At 47.9% G+C, this 20502-nt stretch overlaps 1 protein-coding gene across 5 annotated transcripts in view; it reads right to left on the reverse strand.

Annotated features, from left to right (window-relative positions):
* Positions 1-443: 443 nt before the first annotated feature.
* Positions 444-20502, reverse strand: part of LOC116947880 (uncharacterized) — a 56073-nt gene continuing 36014 nt past the window's right edge. For all 5 annotated transcript variants that reach the window (XM_076071124.1, XM_076071125.1, XM_076071126.1 and 2 more), the window contains one exon: positions 444-9020. In XM_076071124.1, the coding sequence (XP_075927239.1) occupies positions 8892-9020 (129 nt within the window). In that variant the 3' untranslated portion in view covers positions 444-8891. The remainder of the gene's footprint in view (positions 9021-20502) is intronic.

Here is a 20502-nt window from a genome sequence, read left to right on the forward strand (position 1 = left end):
CGGGGGCCGCACTAAAGGCCACCAGGGATCGCGCAGTGGCCCGCGGGGCCTTGCAATGAAGGACGCTGATGTCGCACGTCCACTGGTGCTGTGTGGCCTGGTGTGATTTCGTTGACACATCAGCCACGGAGACGGACGACTCAAAAATGCGTGGATGTGCGCACGCTCGCGTGCAGTTTTCTCCGCAACGACGTCATCCATTCAGTGCGGCTGCGATCCCAGTGGTGGAAATTAGGGCGGCACCAGCTTGTAGAAGTATTGGGCACAGCAGAGAGGGCTTGGCAGCCCACGCGACAGCAGCAGTTGGTAGAAATCTCTGTTTCCACTGCAATGGACACGAGCGGAATGTTGTAAATATAAATTCACGTGAAAGTTTTGAACGTGTCTGGTGGGAGGTTGCCTCGACTCAGGCCACACGACTGCAAACCAATTAAAACATTAAGTTTGTTTCTGCTTTTAATGGCTCATACACGAGAGAGGGGGTACCGTTTGGGTAAATGATGATGGGTTGTTTACCCCGGGTCTCCCGCGACGCATTCGCCCACTAATGAGAACATCGCAAATTGGCAGCCCAGGCTTCAGGCGGCCTCCAAGCTGAGGGCATCGTTTGGACCGTGGGGAGGAGAGGCCTCTGCCAGGTTGGAGCCACCTTGGAGCTGGAGAAGCCACACAAAAAAACGCCCCCAAAACACTTGGCAAAGTACCGCAAACGCACTCCTTATAGAATTTTGAAACGTGGCATTTATACACAGATATTTACACTTACATCAGAGTAAGGTATACTGCCAATCGCATGCAAACATTGGCAATCACACATGATGTCTTTAAACCAATCTAGTGCGTCAGAAAATTGGTTTACAGTAAATCGCCCTTTCATTGATATTCGGACGGTTTACAATGTACACGTGTCCACGGACGTTTTCAGAAGATTGCCTCTGTACCTCTTACGTACATATATAAAAGTGTTATAGGGCAAGGCTCATTTACAACGGTGTTGTGTGTGTGTCTGCGTCTCGATGAGCTAACGCCACCCTTGTTCCTCAAAATGTTGTTATTACTATCATCATCTTCGCGACATGTTTAATCCATGAAAAATATATTTCGATCGAGGCAATGTCCTAAAGAAACATTTTCAAAATCATGCACTTTTGTAAGATATTAAAACGTCGGGTACGACCCGAGGCTTGGACAAAGTTTCTCCCTTGGCAACGGTGATGGGATGGGGGGGGGGATGGAAATTAATCGAGGGGCCCCAGCCAACATTATTTTATTATGATGGAGCGGTGCCCCCCACATGTCTCTCTCTCTGTTGAGAGAGAGAGAGAGAGAATTGAACAGGAACCAGAGGCGGATCTAGAATCTTCCAAAGGCAGGGGGGGGGAGTGGAGCAGAAAAATGTGAAGCTTCGTAGAGGCCCCCATAAGTAAATGAATAAAACATTCTACGAATTGTATCAGTAATCCCATCCACTCCATCACCGTCTTCTTCTTCTTCCCCACCCCCTCCCACCGTGGACCCGCTCGTGACAGCAGCGTTTAAGCTGTCCAGCGTCAATGCTGGGACCCGCACGGGATCTGCGGTGCCAAAGACAACGCACACCTTGCACGCCGCACCTACAAACAAATGAGCCATACACACAGAGTGGAGAACATTTCAATGTTAACCGGCACGCCAATGTGTGTATGTTGAACTTCTTTCGCGCCGTACGGAGCCAACCGTGCTAATCGGGGGTGCGGGAGAGCAGGGGGGGGGGGGGGTCAGGACAACACTTAAACACGCACACAAACACTGCACCGAAACACACGCGCACGCGCGCGCGCGCGTGTGCGTGTGTGAGATTGGTGAATGTGAACATTCGGACGGTGGAAGTCGCCAGCGTGATGTCTGCAGTTGATCAGAGAGGCCTGAGAGTTTCCGCGCTCGCACAAACCGCGCTATGAACTTCGCCGGATCGCGGCCAAAAAAAAAATCACGAAGCGAAAGTCGCCGCATTTTCACGCCGGTCGCCCAACAACAAAAAAAACACAAAAAGATCGAACGCCCAGCAAACGATGAACAGATGTTGGCCACGAGCGCCGGGCACAACGCATCAATGAGGACTGTCGACCAAGCAAAAGCTCAGGGCCTCCCAAGTAGCTCAAGGGGGGCCCGGATTCAGAACGTTTGTACGTATGCATGCACGCACGTGTGTGCTGAACTTCTTTCGCACCGTATGTAAGCAAACCGTGCTCATCGGAGGCGCACGGGAAGGACATCAAACTAACTCATGACAAAACATATGGATGCATCAAATAGCAGCTCGAATTTAAAACGGCATGAACAGAACACGCAAACTCACGTGAACCGCCCCCACCACTCCCAATTAATCTCCACTTTCTATCTTGTCCGCATTGAACAATGAGAATGTTTATCTTTATTTAGCGTCGTCATCGTCCATGCAAATTGCATCTCTCTCACAATTGCTGAGGAACCGCACAGACCAAGCCAGGGCAAGCAACCAGGCCAGCAGCAGCTGTTGCTCCAAATGATCAGCATCGATGATGACAAGAACGTCTCTCTTGTCACGTCTCATCACATCTCTACTTTTGTCTACATCAGGGTGATCGGCAATAAAAATGACAAGAAGAGCAGCGGGTTTTTTTTTTGGTTCGACTTCGGTACAAAATTCAATATTTCAAGAGCCACAATGCACGTGAATGCGTAACATGCCAGCGTTACACCACGTCACGAAGTAGCATTTAGAGAGCCGCAGGTTTCAGACCCCTGCTCGACATCTTTCTCATCCCACATCTCTTCTGTCGTCTTACCAGTGCTTCATAGATTGAAAGGAGACTTTCGAGGAGAATGTCTGCTCAGGGCCCCCTGAACAGACATTCAATAACAGGCGAGCTTCATAGCTCATTGGATCCCTGCTGCAGGAGGAATCCGAAGCGCTGTGAAGATCTTTTTCACAGATGTCCAGTGTTGGGCGGGTCAGCATGCTCTCAACTGCAACCACAGACAATCTGGATCCCATGGAAGAGAAGTGGACATTGAAATCCAGGCTTATTGTGTCAAGCATCACGCACTGTCTGTGCGAGCTGCTTTTACACTTGCGCTATATGAACGCACACACTTTTAGGAATAAATGGTTAAGCCCCATTTAGGCTCTTACGCGAGCCAAGAAAAGCATAGTCCGTTTTCCAAATTGCACATTAATGCCAGACAGTGTCTATAAAAGAACGGCTCATAGTAACTCCATCACATATTATGCTTATTATTATTACTACAAGTTTCTTCATCCAAGAATGTGCTTGGACTAATCAGAGCAGTTTACCAGAGCTCGGGAATCAATACACTGTGGTTACACTTAACATGCAGGTTGAGGCATGTTGATCCCACAAATCATAATTACTGTTATGGGTTTATTAAACTTTTTTCTCTTTTGCTTAAAGCCACGTGACGATCCGGCCATTGGTTGTGTGAGAATTGGTCTTTGTCCTAACGCTGAGCCGGAACGAAAATAATTGGCGAGGTGAACACTTCGTACGCGTGCAGGGTGGCGGAGGGTCTTGACGACACCGAAATTTGGCTAAATTATTGACGCGGCCCAACCCGCAGAGTCACCGATGAGTCGCTGTGAGTATCAAAGTTGTGACCGTCACTGCGAGCTGTCCACGCGTCACTGTGGCCGGACCAATCTTCCACACCGCCTCGACGGGCTCGTTGAATTGTTTGCCATTCAGGATCTCGCGATTGCATCGTAAAACTATTTTGTTGTTAACATTGCTGTGAATGGTAGCGCCTCTGGTAGCCGCAGGGATGGTGTGAACCCATTACATGCAAAATGGGACCTTTTTTGCCAGCATCAAAGTAGGAAAAAAGAATAGGGTTTTTACCCTTTCTGGCAATGAAACAGCAGGTGTTAAGATGTCCAAACACCAAATATAAACCTGAGACTTAGGCCCTAAAGGAGGCTGTCTCTGGTGTAGGTCAATCAGTTTCAAAGACAATGTATACATTATCAGAGCGTGTTTGTTTGCATGTTCACCACAAGTAGTGCGTGCGGTTAATGTCGACTCGACTTCTTGCAAGAGGGTTAGATCGCGTTATTTATAAATGTGTTGTAACCCTCCACCACCCGACATGGCCAATCAGCAAAAAAAAGTGTCACGTTGACAAAATACAAATAATTCACTACTTTAGCCCACCGGTGTGTTGAAGAGTGAATCCACAGCATTTACAGTTTGAGTACGACGTTTCGCTGGTAATTACATCCAGCATCATCGGGCAATTCGCCAGAATGGTAAAGCCCTCGCTTTTGAATAATATTGGTCGCGAAAGCCTACGTGTTAAACTCCTTGCAAGAGGTTTCTGTTTGGTGTTCGAACATCTTAACACCTGTTTTATTGCCAGAAAGGGTAAAACTAATTCTTATTTGTTCCATTACATGTACAACAGATGTATCGGAAAGCATCGATTGCTATCTGGTACATATGCAAAATCCTGCCTTGTTAAACACAAATTATAACAGAGGTTTCGATTTAATAAAACAACCAAGCAAGTAAGAGCAGCTCTGACAACCCAAACAGGAGCTGTGATCTTCATGAAACTAAAAACGGCTGCCAACTGCCAATGTTTCAAATCAAGCGTATGAATGGAAACAAGGCCTTGTGATGATTATTATTACTACTAAAATCGGTTTCATTTTGGGTCAAATCAGTGCTGGTATAATCTACTTAAGAGCGACGCACGCTCCCGCCACAGCCAGGCACACCAAGTTTGCCACGTGAGCAAAGTGGCAATTGACGTTGCTCGTTGGCTATTTAGCGATAACCACAGAGTGACTCAGAGATCCCGATACCCTTACACATCAACGATCACGTTAATAACGATTTAATAGTTTTGGGTACCCTGCCCACCCTGTACGGACACTGCATAGTACAGTCTTGTCGATGTATAATATATAGGCAAATATATGTAACGCGTATCAATGTCTCTTTCTCAATGTTTAAACCTAAGTATGTCATAAGGCCAATTGTTAATATGATTTCCTGTGACGGTTCAACATCGTGTATGGACATTGGACAATGTTGCACGTGGCATAAGACCGACATTACAGTAACACTGTACGTTTCTGGTTTAACTTTTTTTTATTCTGGAAAGAAACACTACGAGTGGTAAATTAAAAACATTCTCGCACTCGCGCGTGTGTGTATTTAATTAGTTTTTTTAACGTCGTGCCATATTTGAACAAAAAAACGATGTTCCAAAGAAACTTCTCGAATTTTGAGTCGAGTGTTCGGGAGTTTTACAACTGGCTGTCGCCTGATGAAGCTGGTTGTAATTACTGGCGAAACGTCGTACTCAGATTGTTAATATTGTGGCTTGGCTCTCCAACACACCGGTGTGCTGTACTAGTAACGAATTGGCACGTTCTGTTTACGTGACAAACCTTACTAATTGGCTGTGTCGGGTGGTGGCGGGTTTAACGACACATTTATATATTTACGCGATCTAACCTAAAAAAAACCCCTCTATTATGGAGTTTTACATTAACGAGCAATTTTTCACTTTCCTGACAATTATCATTATTGTACGTCGGCTCCCGGTAGCTGGCGGTGAACCCAAGTGTGAAATGAATAAACACGCGCGGCCGATACACCGCCTAACGAGACGACTGTCCATTTCATTCGACTAAATGACGCAGTGGGTGCCGCGGGCCGAGTGGACCCTTTGCAGCAAGGCCATAGCCATGGAGTCAACATTGGGGGGGACCAAATCTTCCAGGGCGTCTAGGGCCCCCCCCCACCCCCAGAAAATAAAATCTAAATTTGAAAACGAATTAACTGCCTAAAACATTATAAAAATTCACTAACACATGGGATGGACTTTTTTTAAATGTATGTTTTACAATAATGTCTAATAGTGCATTGTATTACATTGCTCTGTTTTTTCTTCTTTACCGTTTCTTGTTTCATTGTTTGTAATGGCAGAGATTAGGGATTAATAAAGTACAACCATAACCACACTCATATAAACAGAAATCTATGCATTGTTATATGACGACAAGTCCAGATATTGTGGCCAAGGTTTAGCAAAATGTTGTTTTTATTTACATAGCATAGCAATTATTATTTTTCAAAAATATTGTTTATAGCAATATATCGGGGGGGGATATTTTGAGCTATGTCCCCCCCCCCAATATATATTATAATTACGGCATTGCTTTGCAGTGACCCCACGACTCTTTGTCAACGGTCGATCACCTCAGCAGATCCACCCCGAGATGCCTCCACCTTTTAGATGCAAGGGGAAGTTGACACTCCGGTCCACGTGGCCGGGCCGATGTGTGCGATCGGTGGCAAACGATGCCGCCTATTTCTGCGCACACACCAAGGCTCTATCGTAAGGCAAGTTGAACAATCGGCTTTGCAGTGCAGGTTGTAAGGTGGACACGAGTCGACGGCCTCTAGAACATGGTGTAGCATAGGGACGCAGCCACACTTTGGATGGAGGAGTCCCACCAGGGAATGGGTCCCGTTGGTTGTTGGTGAGATTACCGATGTACAGTCACCCGATATACGCTAATGCTACCGTTAATTACTGCCCGCTGCTTGGGCGGTCGTCGACGCGATGGGAGTTCACGTCGCCTGGCTCAAGGAGGAGGAGGAGGAGAAGGCGACGGACGCGTGGTCTAAAAAAAACGATGGTCGAGTTTCGTCCGAAATGTTATGTGTCTTGGCAGTGTCCTACAGAACGTGCTGGCCGTGTCCGTACCCCCACACACCCACCACGACACGCACAATGGCTCTGTCCCTGATGCGAAGGCGTCCGTCCATGGACACTCACATTACACAGGGGGACTGATAAATACAAAAGAAAAGACTGCATTCCATTGCCAGGCCATAAATATTACGAAGCCAAAATGGAGAAGGATAAAAAAAAGCAATTGTGTTTTATCCACTTTAATATACTGCACTTAAGCGTAACCGACGAGAAAAATAAACACGAACAAAATTTCACCACGGTGTGTAACAGTTCGAGGATAAACATAAATTATTTCAGCGAAAAAAAAAAACCGAATTGGAATCGTCACACTTAACCGTCCATGCGTACCTAGGAAACACGTGTAAAACACTTGCAAGATAAGGCAGCATTCACTGAACAGTACGACAACTTTGCATTTTCTGCAGAACACTTTCTTCTTCTTCGTCTTCGTTTGGAGAAACAAAACAAAATAAAAACTCCCGCTGGAGGTGGCCGTCAGAGGGGACTATGTTCCCCACAGCCACGGGGTGTCTCTCAGACAAGCGGCCGATTCTGAGGATTCCCATTGCATGTGTTCATGGGGTTTGGGGGGGGGGAGAAATAAATAAATCCAAGTGATGTTTCACCCCCACCCTTCCTCTTTCTTTGATTTTGAACATTCCACGGTTTACACGAGAGCAGTGCATGCTGGGAGAAATCATCTCGTGGTTATTTTACCCAGCGAGTAGTCCGACAGGGGACTCGTGAACGCCTCGCGCACCACTTTCCATGCGAGGGGTTGACGACGACGTCCCTTGGATGATGCGACAAACACTTCGGGGTGACAGCAAGCGTCTCAGGAAGACAACGGTTCCCTTTTCGAGCGGACCGATGGCGTTATCGTCGAGAGAGGCCACCGAGAGGGACGCCGTGGGGTGGAGCAGATCTCTGTGGGCCGATGGGCTCCGGCTTATCCGCATCCTCCGATGTGAGCACGGTTGGCTACGTAACGTGTGAAAGAAGTTCAACACACATACATTCGTACTGGCGGGTGCGTAATTGGCTGTTGTAGAGGCCTGGCGATAAGCAAAAGGGCTCCCAGAGCCACACTGTTTGCAGTGAGCTATGGCCGAAATAGCAAATTACAAAACACAGCATGAGGAAGAATGTAGTCTAGCTTCGGCGATTCGTGTCTGCTATGTTTAGACTTGGCACCTCGGAGCTAAAATATCCAAGACATATCACGGGAAGAAAGGGAGAACTATGCGTGAATATATATCGCCTTTGCTTTGCCGTGGTGTATTGTAGAGTGACGTCCCGGGAAGACGTACAGATGTTCCCAGGACAACAGCTGCCTCAACAAGAGGAACGATCCTTGGAAAAACCAGGACACGTGGCAACGTAAGCATCACCTTCGCTACCTTCCCCCTCTGCACACTGAGTGAACGAGCAAGAGCTGTCGATATGCACGGCCGTTCACAGTCCACGTCGTCGTAAACCCATTCAGCAACATCCGCATGACCTGGAATGCCGTCCCTCGGACCCTCGCTATCACACGTGACAGAGATCATCGCATTGGCACGATAATAGCCAGCTGCCTTGACCCGGGTCCTCCATCGCACCGCATTTCCCCCTGGCATCGCTTGCTAACTCTGCTGCACCGTTCTTGCACGAGGCGACGGCCGCCTCCTCCGAAACAACCACGGCTGGAATCAATTTTTTCTTTGCCGCCCGCATTTCCGACCGCTTCATCAGATAGCCCAGATGTCGTCGGATTCAATCGGTTCATTACATTCTTCATTACCCACGTGCACGAATGCAAACCGCTCGCTCCGAAACTGCCCCGTTGCACCCCCCCCCCCCCCCACCGCATCGCAATAACTGTAGGCCGTAAGTTTAAACGCGTCGTGACATTAACACGATCCCGTGAACTTTCGCGTCACTTTTTCCATCGAGCCGGCCTGCATTTTCCCCCGACATCGCCGTCGCGATTTGCCCGAGCCAGTTCGACGTCACCGCGACGGCGTTTTTGTATTTCCTTCCACGCCTGCGACTCCGTAAATAAACTGTGGAATGGTCAAGCCTCGACGAAGACGCGACAGACTCGCGGGTGTCAAAGGGGGCCAGGGACACAGGGGTCACGGGGTCACGGGGTCACGGGGTCACGGGTCGGGTGCCGCGGTGGAGCCGGGGACGGCCGGGCTGCATCCCAACACGTCGGCCGGAGAGGCGAGCGGGCGGAACGCGAACATGGCCGGGTCTCGCGGGCAGCTGAGTCCTCCACCAACGCTCTGCAACGACACGGCGACACGATGACACGCAACTACGACACGAAACAGTGACATGACGACACGCAACGGTGACACAACAACACGCAACGACGACACGGTGACACGCAACTACGACACGAAACAGTGACATGACGACACGCAACTACGACACGGTGACACGCAACGGTGACACAACAACACGCAACAACGACACGGTGACACAACAACACGCAACGACACGAAACAGTGACATGACGACACGCAAGAACGACACGACGACACGCAACAGCTTGCCGATTCCGACGTTCGTAGCTGGTGTGTACGTGGCGGGGCAGGGGTTGATTCAGACCTCAATTATTTAGCCATCCAGTTGCTTCGTCTGCTGCCAGGTGCTGAAATGCGAATCCACCGCCCTCATATTTACACCCGGGGCAACGTGACGTTATACGGTCCCCGGTTTGGTGTTTGCGGCCGCAGTCGTTCTCGCGAAGAGTTTTTTCCTCCCCCCGCCGCCCGCCGCGCCGAGGGAGAGCGCCCGCCAGGTGCAGTGCCGAAGCCTCCCCACACGAGCCGCGGGCCGGCGAGGAGGGACGATGGGCCTCGCGCTCGATTGGACTTGGGCCACGCGGCCTAGAACCGTGGTCCGCGGAGAGCGGGAATGATGGGCGCCGCAGTGGCTAGGAGATGTTAACTACCTCGCCTGGTATACAGGAGGTCGTGGGTTCGATCCCGAGCCAGACGCCTGCTGTATATTTGGAGTTTGCGTGTCTCTCTCTCTCTCTCTCTCGCTCCCCGTGGTCGCGTGGATTTTTCTCCGGGTCCTCTGGTTTTCCCTCCACATTAAGAATCAACGTTCGTTTAGAGTATTGAGCCACTTGGTTGGGCTATCAATTGTGATAGGTTGCTTCTGTAAAAGAGCTATATAGCTCAGTGGACCTTAACTGGTAAAATAGTTTTTGTTTAAGTTTAGTTTTACATGATGCACCGTGTCATGTCGAGAGAGGAGGTGGAAACGTCTTGACCACTGTGGTGCAAACATCAATGTTCGATCCTTGAGGCACTGCTTTTTTTTTGTGCCCGTGTACCGAAGTGTTGGTCAATTTTAAATACTCAAGATCACCGGACATCCGTGAAAAAGAGCTTCATAGTTCACCGGATTCTTCCAGTGCAAGTAAAAATTCCGATCCTGAAGATTTTTTTTCAAGCGGGAGACGGCGAGAGAAGAAGTGTGGCATGGGAATTGCAACTTTGCGGCACGCAATCATGTTTTCATTTTGTTTGTACCAAACTAAACTCAAACTATGTACGTCTGTGAAACAAGAACTCCTTCACAGGAACAACCTCTCTGCCAGCCTCCAATATTCAGGATGGCCCGCCTACAATCCATTCTGGGCTTGCCGAGGTTGGATTGTGTAAGGAGCTCAGAGATAATCGGATACGCCTGGGCAATGTTCTATCATGCAAGCCACCGCATGCCCTAGTAACTCCTGTTTGGCTGGGTAGGAGAGTGAATGGGTGCGGTATACCCCAAAGGGGCGATGTGCTAATGTGCACCAAGACGACTGAGTGAACTTGTTGACATTTGATATCAATGGTATCAGGGATCAACCTCTGTGGAGGACGCTTACGAAGGATGCCACTGGATAAGCGAGAGTGGCAGCTGTCCTCCAGCTACAACAGTGCTACGCGAACCTCAGATCTGGGGACGGTCACTCTGAGACGTAACAAAAAACACAATTTATTTAATTGAGCCGACAAACCCCGTAGAACTCTTTGGTGAAACTATTGGTTTCTGAGCCAGGATCTCGGCATTGCCAGCGTACTGATCGGATGGAGACGGAGATCTCTTGAGCCACGCAGCCGCCTCACAATATCAGTGCAAAGCAATGACGAACAACAGCAGGCAACGCCAAGAGCCGGCGTGAAGGTTCGTTTCCCAAAACGGAAGGAAGGACGTGGAACCGCGTGTCTGCTGCCTGAATACGCCATTCCCTTCACCCATTGTGAGTCCCCTGTTGTACGATCAGATGGCGGACCATTGATACACGATATCCTTTTGCGCTGTGTGGCTGGGCTTGAGAAACACTCAATGAATAATCCATAGCTACGTAGTTACTCCTTGGGTCGATGGGCAAGTCAATGATTAATGGCTGATGCCACAATTCCTCCAAACCTGATATTTTCGGCAAAGCCATATGTGACTGCAGTGTGCCTCCATCTGCATAACGACTCCTGTTTACCGTCCGTACAGGGCTGAAAGCTCCTGACGCAGCAACACTCCACTTTTCCAGGGGTGCTGATACGCACACCTCCTATTAACTGCATCGACAATTGATCAGCGGAAAATGCCGTTATCCACCGGGCGCAATTTCTTCGCGTCGCTGTACAACGTTGCATATCCCAATCGCCGGAAGATCGAGGAAAAGACGGAGAAGTGAAAGGGTCGAATAACGGGCACATATTACGTGTAGAAATGACTACGTCTGGTTGGTTGGGTAAGTCGCTATTAAGATATTTGTTTTTTTTTTTTATGGACGAAGAGTAAGACTCGTGTCAAACAGCCCGAGTCGAACGTCCTCGGTGCATCGCTGCAAGAGCTGCTCACTGTTTTGGATTTGTGTCTTCCTCTGGCAGGAAATAAAAAGTTGATTCTATCAGATAAAAAATATATTTGTCTTTTTTTCGGTCCAATCTTACTGAAAAATTCTACTCTTGAGTCTGGAACGCGACGGGAATTGTCCTCTGGGCGAGCGTCACTGAGTCAGCACATCGGAGGCAAAGGCGCAGCCCTGTAACTGCTCGCTCACGCCGCCGTTGGCAAAAGGGGCCCTTCCACTAGAGGACGCTACAAGGAGCTCCTTTAGAATGACGTTTTGGCCTCCTCTTCCACACTGGCCAGACGTCTTGGAAGAGGTGGGAGAATACCCACACTTAACCCCACCACACTTAACCCCACCACACTTTACCCCACCACACGCGACTTGCGATTTGCACGGTTGGCTACGTAGGGTGCGAAAGAAGTTCAACATACGTACATATACACGACCTGCCAATCGACAAATTGTGGTGTGCTAAATTATACACCGCTTGATGGACAGAGGCGGGGGTGGGGGGGAATTTAAGAGAGTTCCCCATCGTTTTAACTGCCGCGCTGGGTAAATGAACCGGCAGATTGCGCCACGGTGGTCAGATGTTAACTCCCTCGCCTGGTGTGCAGGAGTTCGTGGGTTCGATCTCAACCCTGACGCCTGTATATTTCGAGTTTGTGTGTCTCTCTCCCCATGGTCGCGTGAATTTTTCTCCGGGCCCTCCGGTTTTTCCCTCCACATTTAGAATCAACATCACGCATTTAGAGAGTATTTGGCTGCTATAAATTTCCACGCGCTAAGTCACTTCGTTGTGCTATCATTAGTGGCCAGGTCCCTTCTGAAAAAGAGCTGTGTAGCTCGGTGGGCCTTACTTGGTCAAATAAAAATTAGCATCGCACGCCCAGTGCGTGCTCACCGCTACGCCACCCCGCCACCGCGGCAGCATCTCACAGACAAGAGCGAGCCGAGGCTTAATAAACCCTCTCGAGAGGCCTCGCGTGTCCGCGTTGTCCTTGCAGGCCGAGACGTGGCCTTCGACTTCCGTCCGAAGAGCAAGAAGCAACAGCCCTTCCCCGCGACCACTGAGCCGCGGCAGAAGGCGAGCGCACGGAATGAGCCGCAGGAACCTTCAGCCACCTCCTTCGAGAGGCAAATCGGCGCTAATCGCGCCGCGCACCGAGAGCTCCGCGCGCGGCTTTAACCGAGACGCCGCCGCCGCCGTCTCCCTCTTGCCGCCAAGCGTTAATGAGCGGGGCTCCGCGAGCCCGGCAGCAGCGAGCGGGCGTTTGAACGCTCGCTCGGAGCGACAAGAGACGCGGGCAGCAGCAGCAGCAGTCACCTCGATCCACCGGCCTCTTCCGCCGACGCAAGTTCGGCATCGGCGGGTCAATGCGCGCGGGGCACACGCTGTGCAGTGAAGGGCCGGGTGAGCTTTGCCTTGCCGGCTAAGCCATGCTCTCCGCCGAGATGGTGAGCTGGCTGCGGTCTACAGGCCAACTGCTTTTTATTGCGTTTTAATTTGTTGTACTTTTGCCCGCGCCTCTGACCAGCGCGGTCGGCTACGTAAGGTGCGAAATAAGTCCAGCGTACGTACGCGCATTCCGCAGCCGTCCGGCAATTCTTCGGCGATGATCACCGGAAAATGTGCCGCGACACTGCGAGATCATTTTTGCAGTTTTTATCGCGATTGTGCCTACAACAGAAGCGTGACTCGAGACCCAAGTTGGCAATGGGATTTCTCGCGCAGCAGCGCAAGCCTCCGTGTTTGAGAATGGTCCCACGGAAGCGGATTTCGCAGAGCCACCCATGTGATCCCTTCATTTGTCCCGTTCTGAAGGTTATTGTTGAAGAGTAAACCAACCATGAAGAGTTCTGTGACAAAAAAATAAGTGCCGTATAACCATGCGATAAACATGTTATACAGGGCTTACAAACCTGTCAACCCCTTATCAGTGCCCTACCTTATTACAGACCAATTCAGACCTTATTGGTCACCCCGTGCCCTTACAAATCTCAACGTCCATCCTACAATGTCCCATCACAAGGGAGTAACACAAAGAGACAAAATTGCCAGGATTGAAACGCCTGTAACGTGGTATTGACTTGAAAACTCATTTTTCCTGTACAAGAATACGGGTTAAACCGTACGGGTTGACAGCTGTGGGCTTATACATTTTTTCCCACCCGCTAGTGTGGAAAATCAGGCCTAGAACGTGGCCTACTGCAGGGATTTCAAAAGCTCCTCTGCGACGGTATCTTTTGAGACAGCTGACACAAGGCGACACAAATGCTAGCGCCGTCCAAGAGTTCCCAACGGAATCCTTTCCTCTCGCTGACAGGATGCCGATAATACAGCTCGAATATAATTGGGAAGGAGGAAGGAATAAAACAACATTGAAAGGTTAGGTCCTGATTGCAGCCGCATTAAACTGCGTGCCTAAAGGTAGGAGATGAAATCAAATAGATACAGTACAACTAAGCACAAAAATACGATGGCTTACTGCCATGGCCATTGATCATTAGGCTGGTAACGATTCTTCCCCCTCGCAATTTGACGAATCATCACGACTCAGGGTCGCCATCTGAATCAAGGACCAATCCTTTTTAATGTTGTGAATGTACAACAGTGGCCTCTCTTGGCAAGCAGGGGTCACGAGAGCCTGTCACGTCAAAGGGATCATCATCGTGAACGGTCGTGATCCATCCACTGCTGAATGACGGCCTTCTTAAGCTATCGCCGCCACCGCTCGCGGTTGTGCGATGCCAAACATCCATCGAGCAACCGCACCAGGGAGCCGACGGCATCGCTGCGTCTTGACAGTGGACGCACTCAGATGTGCACGGTGCATCAAATATATATAAAATCGATTCTCACGCTCGCGATTCTACGCGAGTATCGTGAGCATAAGAATCTTGTCTAATAAACGACTCCAGTCTAAATACATATTCTGACACAACGACACCGCTGCAGACTCCTACACATCTCTGAGACACGGCGATAGCCTCCGCGCTATAAGAGTGGCCGCAATTACCAAACGCGCTCATCGATTGCCTTGATTTGACGTGAGCAGGGTGATGTGGGAGATACGCTGGGCTTGGCAGCACCACGACTTTTCGCTCTTCCAAAGGCCAATGGGTGAGACGTCATTCGCGTGACCAGGGGGCGCGCGTGCCGCTTCCGAACATCGACGGGGCGTAACCACGACGCGACGGCCGGCGCTGTCTGAATGCGGGGAGCCGGGTGAGAGACCGCGGCTTGGACATCGTCCCCAAGCCGTGAAGTCCGTCGGGCCGTGCCGGGTCAACTGGTTGCCCTGCACGTGCAGGAGGAGGAGGAGGAGGAGGCTGTCACGTGGCTCTCTGTCCACGTGGGCTGACGCCCGTTCGCAAATACAACATCGACATAGTCCGTGCGTTAAATAAGTAGATTATTTTTTTTAAAACATTGTGTATCTGGTGCTCTAACTGTGTAAAGGTCACAGGCAAACACGTTCGCTCAATAAATAGTATGCACAGGAGGTATGGACTGCAGGTGCCCACAGGCAGACTTTGTTTTTTTCTTCTTTTCGAAGCGTGTGCAGCTGCCCCTGTAGATTTGCCGTACAGAGCGGTTCTAGCGCAGACGAGCGGGTGACTGATGACGCGGCTCGAGCTCCGTCCGATCCAAGCTGGCAGACCAACAGCGCACGTCAAGTTGTCCCGGCAAAACTGTGTTTATTATGGCCAGGGCTTGGATGCTCACTTGATATTTTACAGAATGCTGCGCTGGCTGCGACGGAGTAGTGAGGATTGGCGAAAGACACTACGACTAGAATACAGGGCAAACCTGTCCATTAATACTCCGATATTATTATACTCCATAGTCCTATAATCCTATGAACATCTTTATATGATTGTGACAAGATGAAGCAAGTTGGCTGTGGCATGCCAACATCATTTTATGGAAGAGCGTTAGGGAGTCGGTTCTGGCTCAACTTAGTGCTGATTACGACATACCATCTGTGAAGATACTGTACCAAGCATGCAAAGATTTGTTGATTAAAATCTACTACTACGCATGTGATTCAGCCATCGTGTCTATCAGCTGATTATTAATGATTTGCGTCAATTTATGCCAATGATATATTTTGCGCTAATCGAGTGAGCGAGGCTACAGTTAAGACAAAACGAGATACACAACAAGTGAGAAAGCAACAACAAAATTTTAAATGTGAATTTTTCTTCGCTTGAATTGTGACCCATTCTGAAATCAGACTTTCCCCCATTCACATTTGAGATACAAATCAATTTGTAAGTAAGCATTGAAAGACATTTGATTTCATCTTTAGGCGTACAATTTGGAGCTCAAATACCAATTTTTTTCATGATTCCAATCATTTGGAAGAAAATAATAATTGTAGATATACGAGAGACTCGTGATAGGCTGCTCTCATTGTCACATGATTGCTCTCACGATAGAAAAGCCTTCCGAAAGCAACGCTTGTTCCGATTAATCTGTTTTGTTCTGTGGATATTCTTCACCCAACTCTCACAATGCAGCTGAGCCACTTCACCATCCAGTCTGCGGTGAAAGTCTTCGGCTCTCGCGTAACTTGCACCTACATGTACACGCTGCGTTGCTGCACGAAGTGGGAAACAGACTTCCAGCCTCAAAACGAAGATTGCTTTGTATCTTTGGGTGTTCTCACACCTGCGCATGATTCTATTCGGGTCTCCCCTATAGCCAAACCCAGCCGTAGTTTCTTGTGTTTTCCAAACATGAAGAATAATGTGTGGGTGCATGCTAGGGATGTGTTCCCAGGTTTATTAATCCCCAAAAATCTGAAGATGGGGCCTGGCTGTGAAATTTCTGATTATGCAAAAATGTTCCATCGTGGGAAATGACTTCACTTTAGTCAGATCACTTCCGTGCTCATCCCACCAAGAGTGCAGTCATGTGACGCCAGTTTTTGTGTTGCATTAATCAAATGTCAACATATTTAGATGAAGATTACTGTTTTAGTGGCATGTGCCCCCCCCAATAATCCGATAGAAATCCCTAATTTCGATCGGATCATTGGGGTTTATTAGTAATAAATCGGCATTTTGCGACCCCCACTGCCACTGTGTAGCATATTATTACGTGTCAGGAACTCTATGAGATGATAGGACAATAGTCTGAGTCCATAATTGGCAATACGTAACGGCAAAGTAGTTAGAAGTGACTCAGAATTGTGCGCAGTTGCGTATACAGTACACGACTTCCCTGAAGGCATTCACCTTCAGCGAGCACGATGCCGATCACACAACGCGGTTCGAATTCGACCCTCGATCGATGGCTGCGCCATCGCCGCACACGCGTTGAATAAAAAGCAAGGGACAAGTCCTTACTTGCTAACAACTCCTATCATTTTTCATTGCTTACTTACTAACAACTCCTATCATTTTTCATTGCTGGAGGGGTTGCCCCCCCCCCTACCTGAAAATCCTGGCTCCACCATTGATCATCATGGTGACATGCGGTGCATAAGCAGTGCGAAATATTCGAACTCAGCAAATTAAAATCCGAAAATACAAAATTCTAAATCAATCGGAAATTTGACCTTAAAGAGTCTGAAAATGCGATATTCCAGATAATTAAATCTGACACTCACCACGGACGCAGAGTGCCCAGCGTGCATCCCCTTAGAGGCATAGCTATCGCAAACTCTCACTCACTGTGTCCCCCCCCCCCCAAGCATGACCGTCGTTTGTGTAAAGACGTACGGCGCACGTTGCTCCCAACGCGCTGTAGTTCTGGGGATTTACCGAAGCCGCGGTGCGATGCTGAATGTGTACGGCACGAGCTTGTAGGCGCGCTTACCACTTCAGGAAGCAACGTCGTAATTCAGGATTTTCCCATTTCGTTTTCCTCAATAATTCAAACGCCAATGCAACGTCTGATTTAACTGCATACCAAACCCAATGTCTCTCGCTGGCAAAAAGAAAGCTGCAGATCCTCCTTAATCATTATTCAATTGATCTCATGCAGTGCTGAGCGTTGCCTTTTTATTATTCGTACAGCCCGTTAACATTTATTAACGTTAGATCATCTACAGAGACGAAAAGTGGCTTGTGCTGGGGGAGGCCAGATAGTCGTCTTGTGACGATGCATCGATTTACAGCTGAATATCGATGCTTCAGCTTACGACATACGCACTGAATCGTGGATGTTAGAATCGGCAAAAAAAACTTACTAACAATAGCAGCAAAACAGGTGTTGTCTCTGGTGTGGACCAATCAGTTTCAATGACAATGCACATATATTATCAGAGTATGTTTTTTTTGTTTCCATTCTGACCACAAGCATTGTGGTTAATGTAGACATGATTCCTTGTAAAAGGTTTCAGTTTGGTGTTTTAACATCTTAACACCTGGTATTGTTGCCAGAAAAAAATGGAAAAACCTATTATCATATTTTGGTACTGGCAAAGGAGGTCCCATGATGAAATAGCAGCAAGGTAGCAGAGTCGCGACTCGGAATCATGACAGGCCATCGAATCGCTGTGGATGTGAATCACTCCATGGTGGGAGTTGACATCAATTGCCAGGACCAAACGACTTGAAAATTAAAAAAAGTCACGTTCGTGAATAAACTTGCGGGATAAATGACGCATCGTGAGAGTCTCCCAACAAAGTTCGCAGCAACAACAACAAAATGACGAGGAATAATTAGCGCAGTTCAGGATTGTTAATAAATTATTATGGCTTAAATGTAATGGTACTGTCAGTGTAAGTTATCTACAATTCACACAAATTACCCAGAAACGCTGCCAAGTTATGCAGCTAGCGAGCCCCCTATTTATGGCGTTTTAGGATAATGTTTTCCCTTCAAGTTAGAGCGATTTCCTTCTCAAATGACTACTGAGGCAGAGCTCAATGTCGCCTTTACAGCTCTGAGCCAGTGCTCGACATTCCACATTCCTATGACGGGGAGGGTACTGATTATGCATCGTGTGTAACAACAATATGACATAAAATCCGTGATCTGGTTCCGTCTGTAAAAGATGTGGTTCCAGACATACAGTACCCGGGCATCTACAAACTAAATTGCCTCTGTGGTAGCAGCTACATTGGAGAAACCAAACGACATATCTCGGACCACATTCGTGAACACAAAGCAGACCTGAAACACGGTAGGACGAACACCTCAGCCGTGGCAGATCACTGTTATAATTCAGTAGGCTCACATGACATTGACTTCTCCATGACGGAGGTTCTCTGCAAGCCATCCGGCTACCATGAGAGATTCGTTCATGAGGCCATCCACATATACAAACACAGAGACAATTTCAACCGAGAACATGGATTCTGGCTTAGTAACCATTGGAAAGACGTTATAAACCATTTCGGTTCTTGATTGATTGTATTTTATGGTGACTTTCAGACCGCAGTCCATTCGCTGGCACTGCCTCTTAATACCTTTCACACGACGGTCAATGGTATTGTTTATAGCATGTTGTATAATAATAAATAGTATAACAGTGTAATGTTTAACATAATTCATAAGGCAATATATAGTATCGTAATTGTATAGTGAATATACAGCAGTGTGGTATACAGTAGGGTTGGTAGATTAATACATAGCGTAATATTACAAGTCTAATATTGTATAGTCTAAAGTATAGGGTAGTGTATAGTAACGCATTGTATAATTCAAGGGTGGGGTTTGTCTATGGCAGCGTGTATTATGGTGTATAGTCGTGTAATGTAGAAAAAAGTTGAGTTGGAGACATATCAATATAATGCATAATGTTAGAGCTTACATTGGGCTGTGTATACGATATTATGCAATGTAGTTTAGATTGGAAGGTATAACATTGTAATGCATAGTAGTCTAATTTATAGCATAGTTGTAACGCAACACAGGACAGAGCAGCGCATCGTGGTTGTTTCTCCCCCCTCCTCCGTTCCGAGCACAGATGGACTCGTCCGTCTGAACAAAGCTCGTCGCTATCCGTGGTGCTAACGTTGAAAAGCAAAAAAGAAACCGCCATTTTTTTCGACATAGAATTGTAATGTAAAACGACTTATTGTTAGTAGCTCAGCTGATTGGAGAGTATATTGAGTTTATTGATAACATTGATGTAGTTTATATTTTAGTTTTTTATCAGTTTACTATATGGTATTCACTATATAGTGTAGTGTATACCCAGTTACTTTATGTTAATACATGCTAATTTCTGACTTTAACACCCTGCGAATCCAACACATTAACACAGCTACTTCAATGCTAAATTATTACTGTTGATATGTAAACTCCTTTGTCAAGGCGCTCTGCTCCTCCCACACAGCTTAAAAGACGCTGCCAAGCTTAGCAGTGTTCATTGAAGCGCTGTCGTCCCGACAGTTCTGTTCCTTCACCTGAAGAAGGCTACTTGTGTTGTGGCCGAAACGTCGTGAGAATTTTATTCTATTATGTTTTATTTTTATTATTTTATTTCCATTCTACGTGACTTTACCGAAAGAACCAAGAAGAAGAACAATATGACATTTTCCATTAAGCCTCGCCGAGTGCCAAAACTCTTTCAGGAGGGTACTGAGTTGGGATATTTCCTATTAAATAATTTACGAGCGTTCGGCATACGGGAGGAAACCGGAGATTCCAGAGAAAATCCAGCGTATGAGGGTGCGTCCATCTCATCACGGCCATCTATCTCCTGGGCACCTCGCGACCCAAACCTACAACACCTGGCAAGCCTCAGTCGAGCAGGGATAGTGATAGGGGTTGGGGTAGTTATAGGGATTTGTGTTGGGGTAGGCCTGGTTGTAGCTGGGGGGGTGAGAGCAGGGAGTAGCAGCAGGATGGGTGAGGGAGAAGAGATGGGTTTTGAGGGAGGAATGGAAGCAGGTTACTAATAGAGGCAAGATGATTGTTGTTGCACTGTGCGGATCGG

The sequence above is a fragment of the Petromyzon marinus genome, chromosome 31 (genome assembly GCF_048934315.1).
Source record: "Petromyzon marinus isolate PM22_M1 ecotype Great Lakes invasive population chromosome 31, UKy_Petmar_22M1.pri1.0, whole genome shotgun sequence".
In the NCBI taxonomy this organism is placed as follows: Eukaryota; Metazoa; Chordata; class Hyperoartia; order Petromyzontiformes; family Petromyzontidae; genus Petromyzon; species Petromyzon marinus.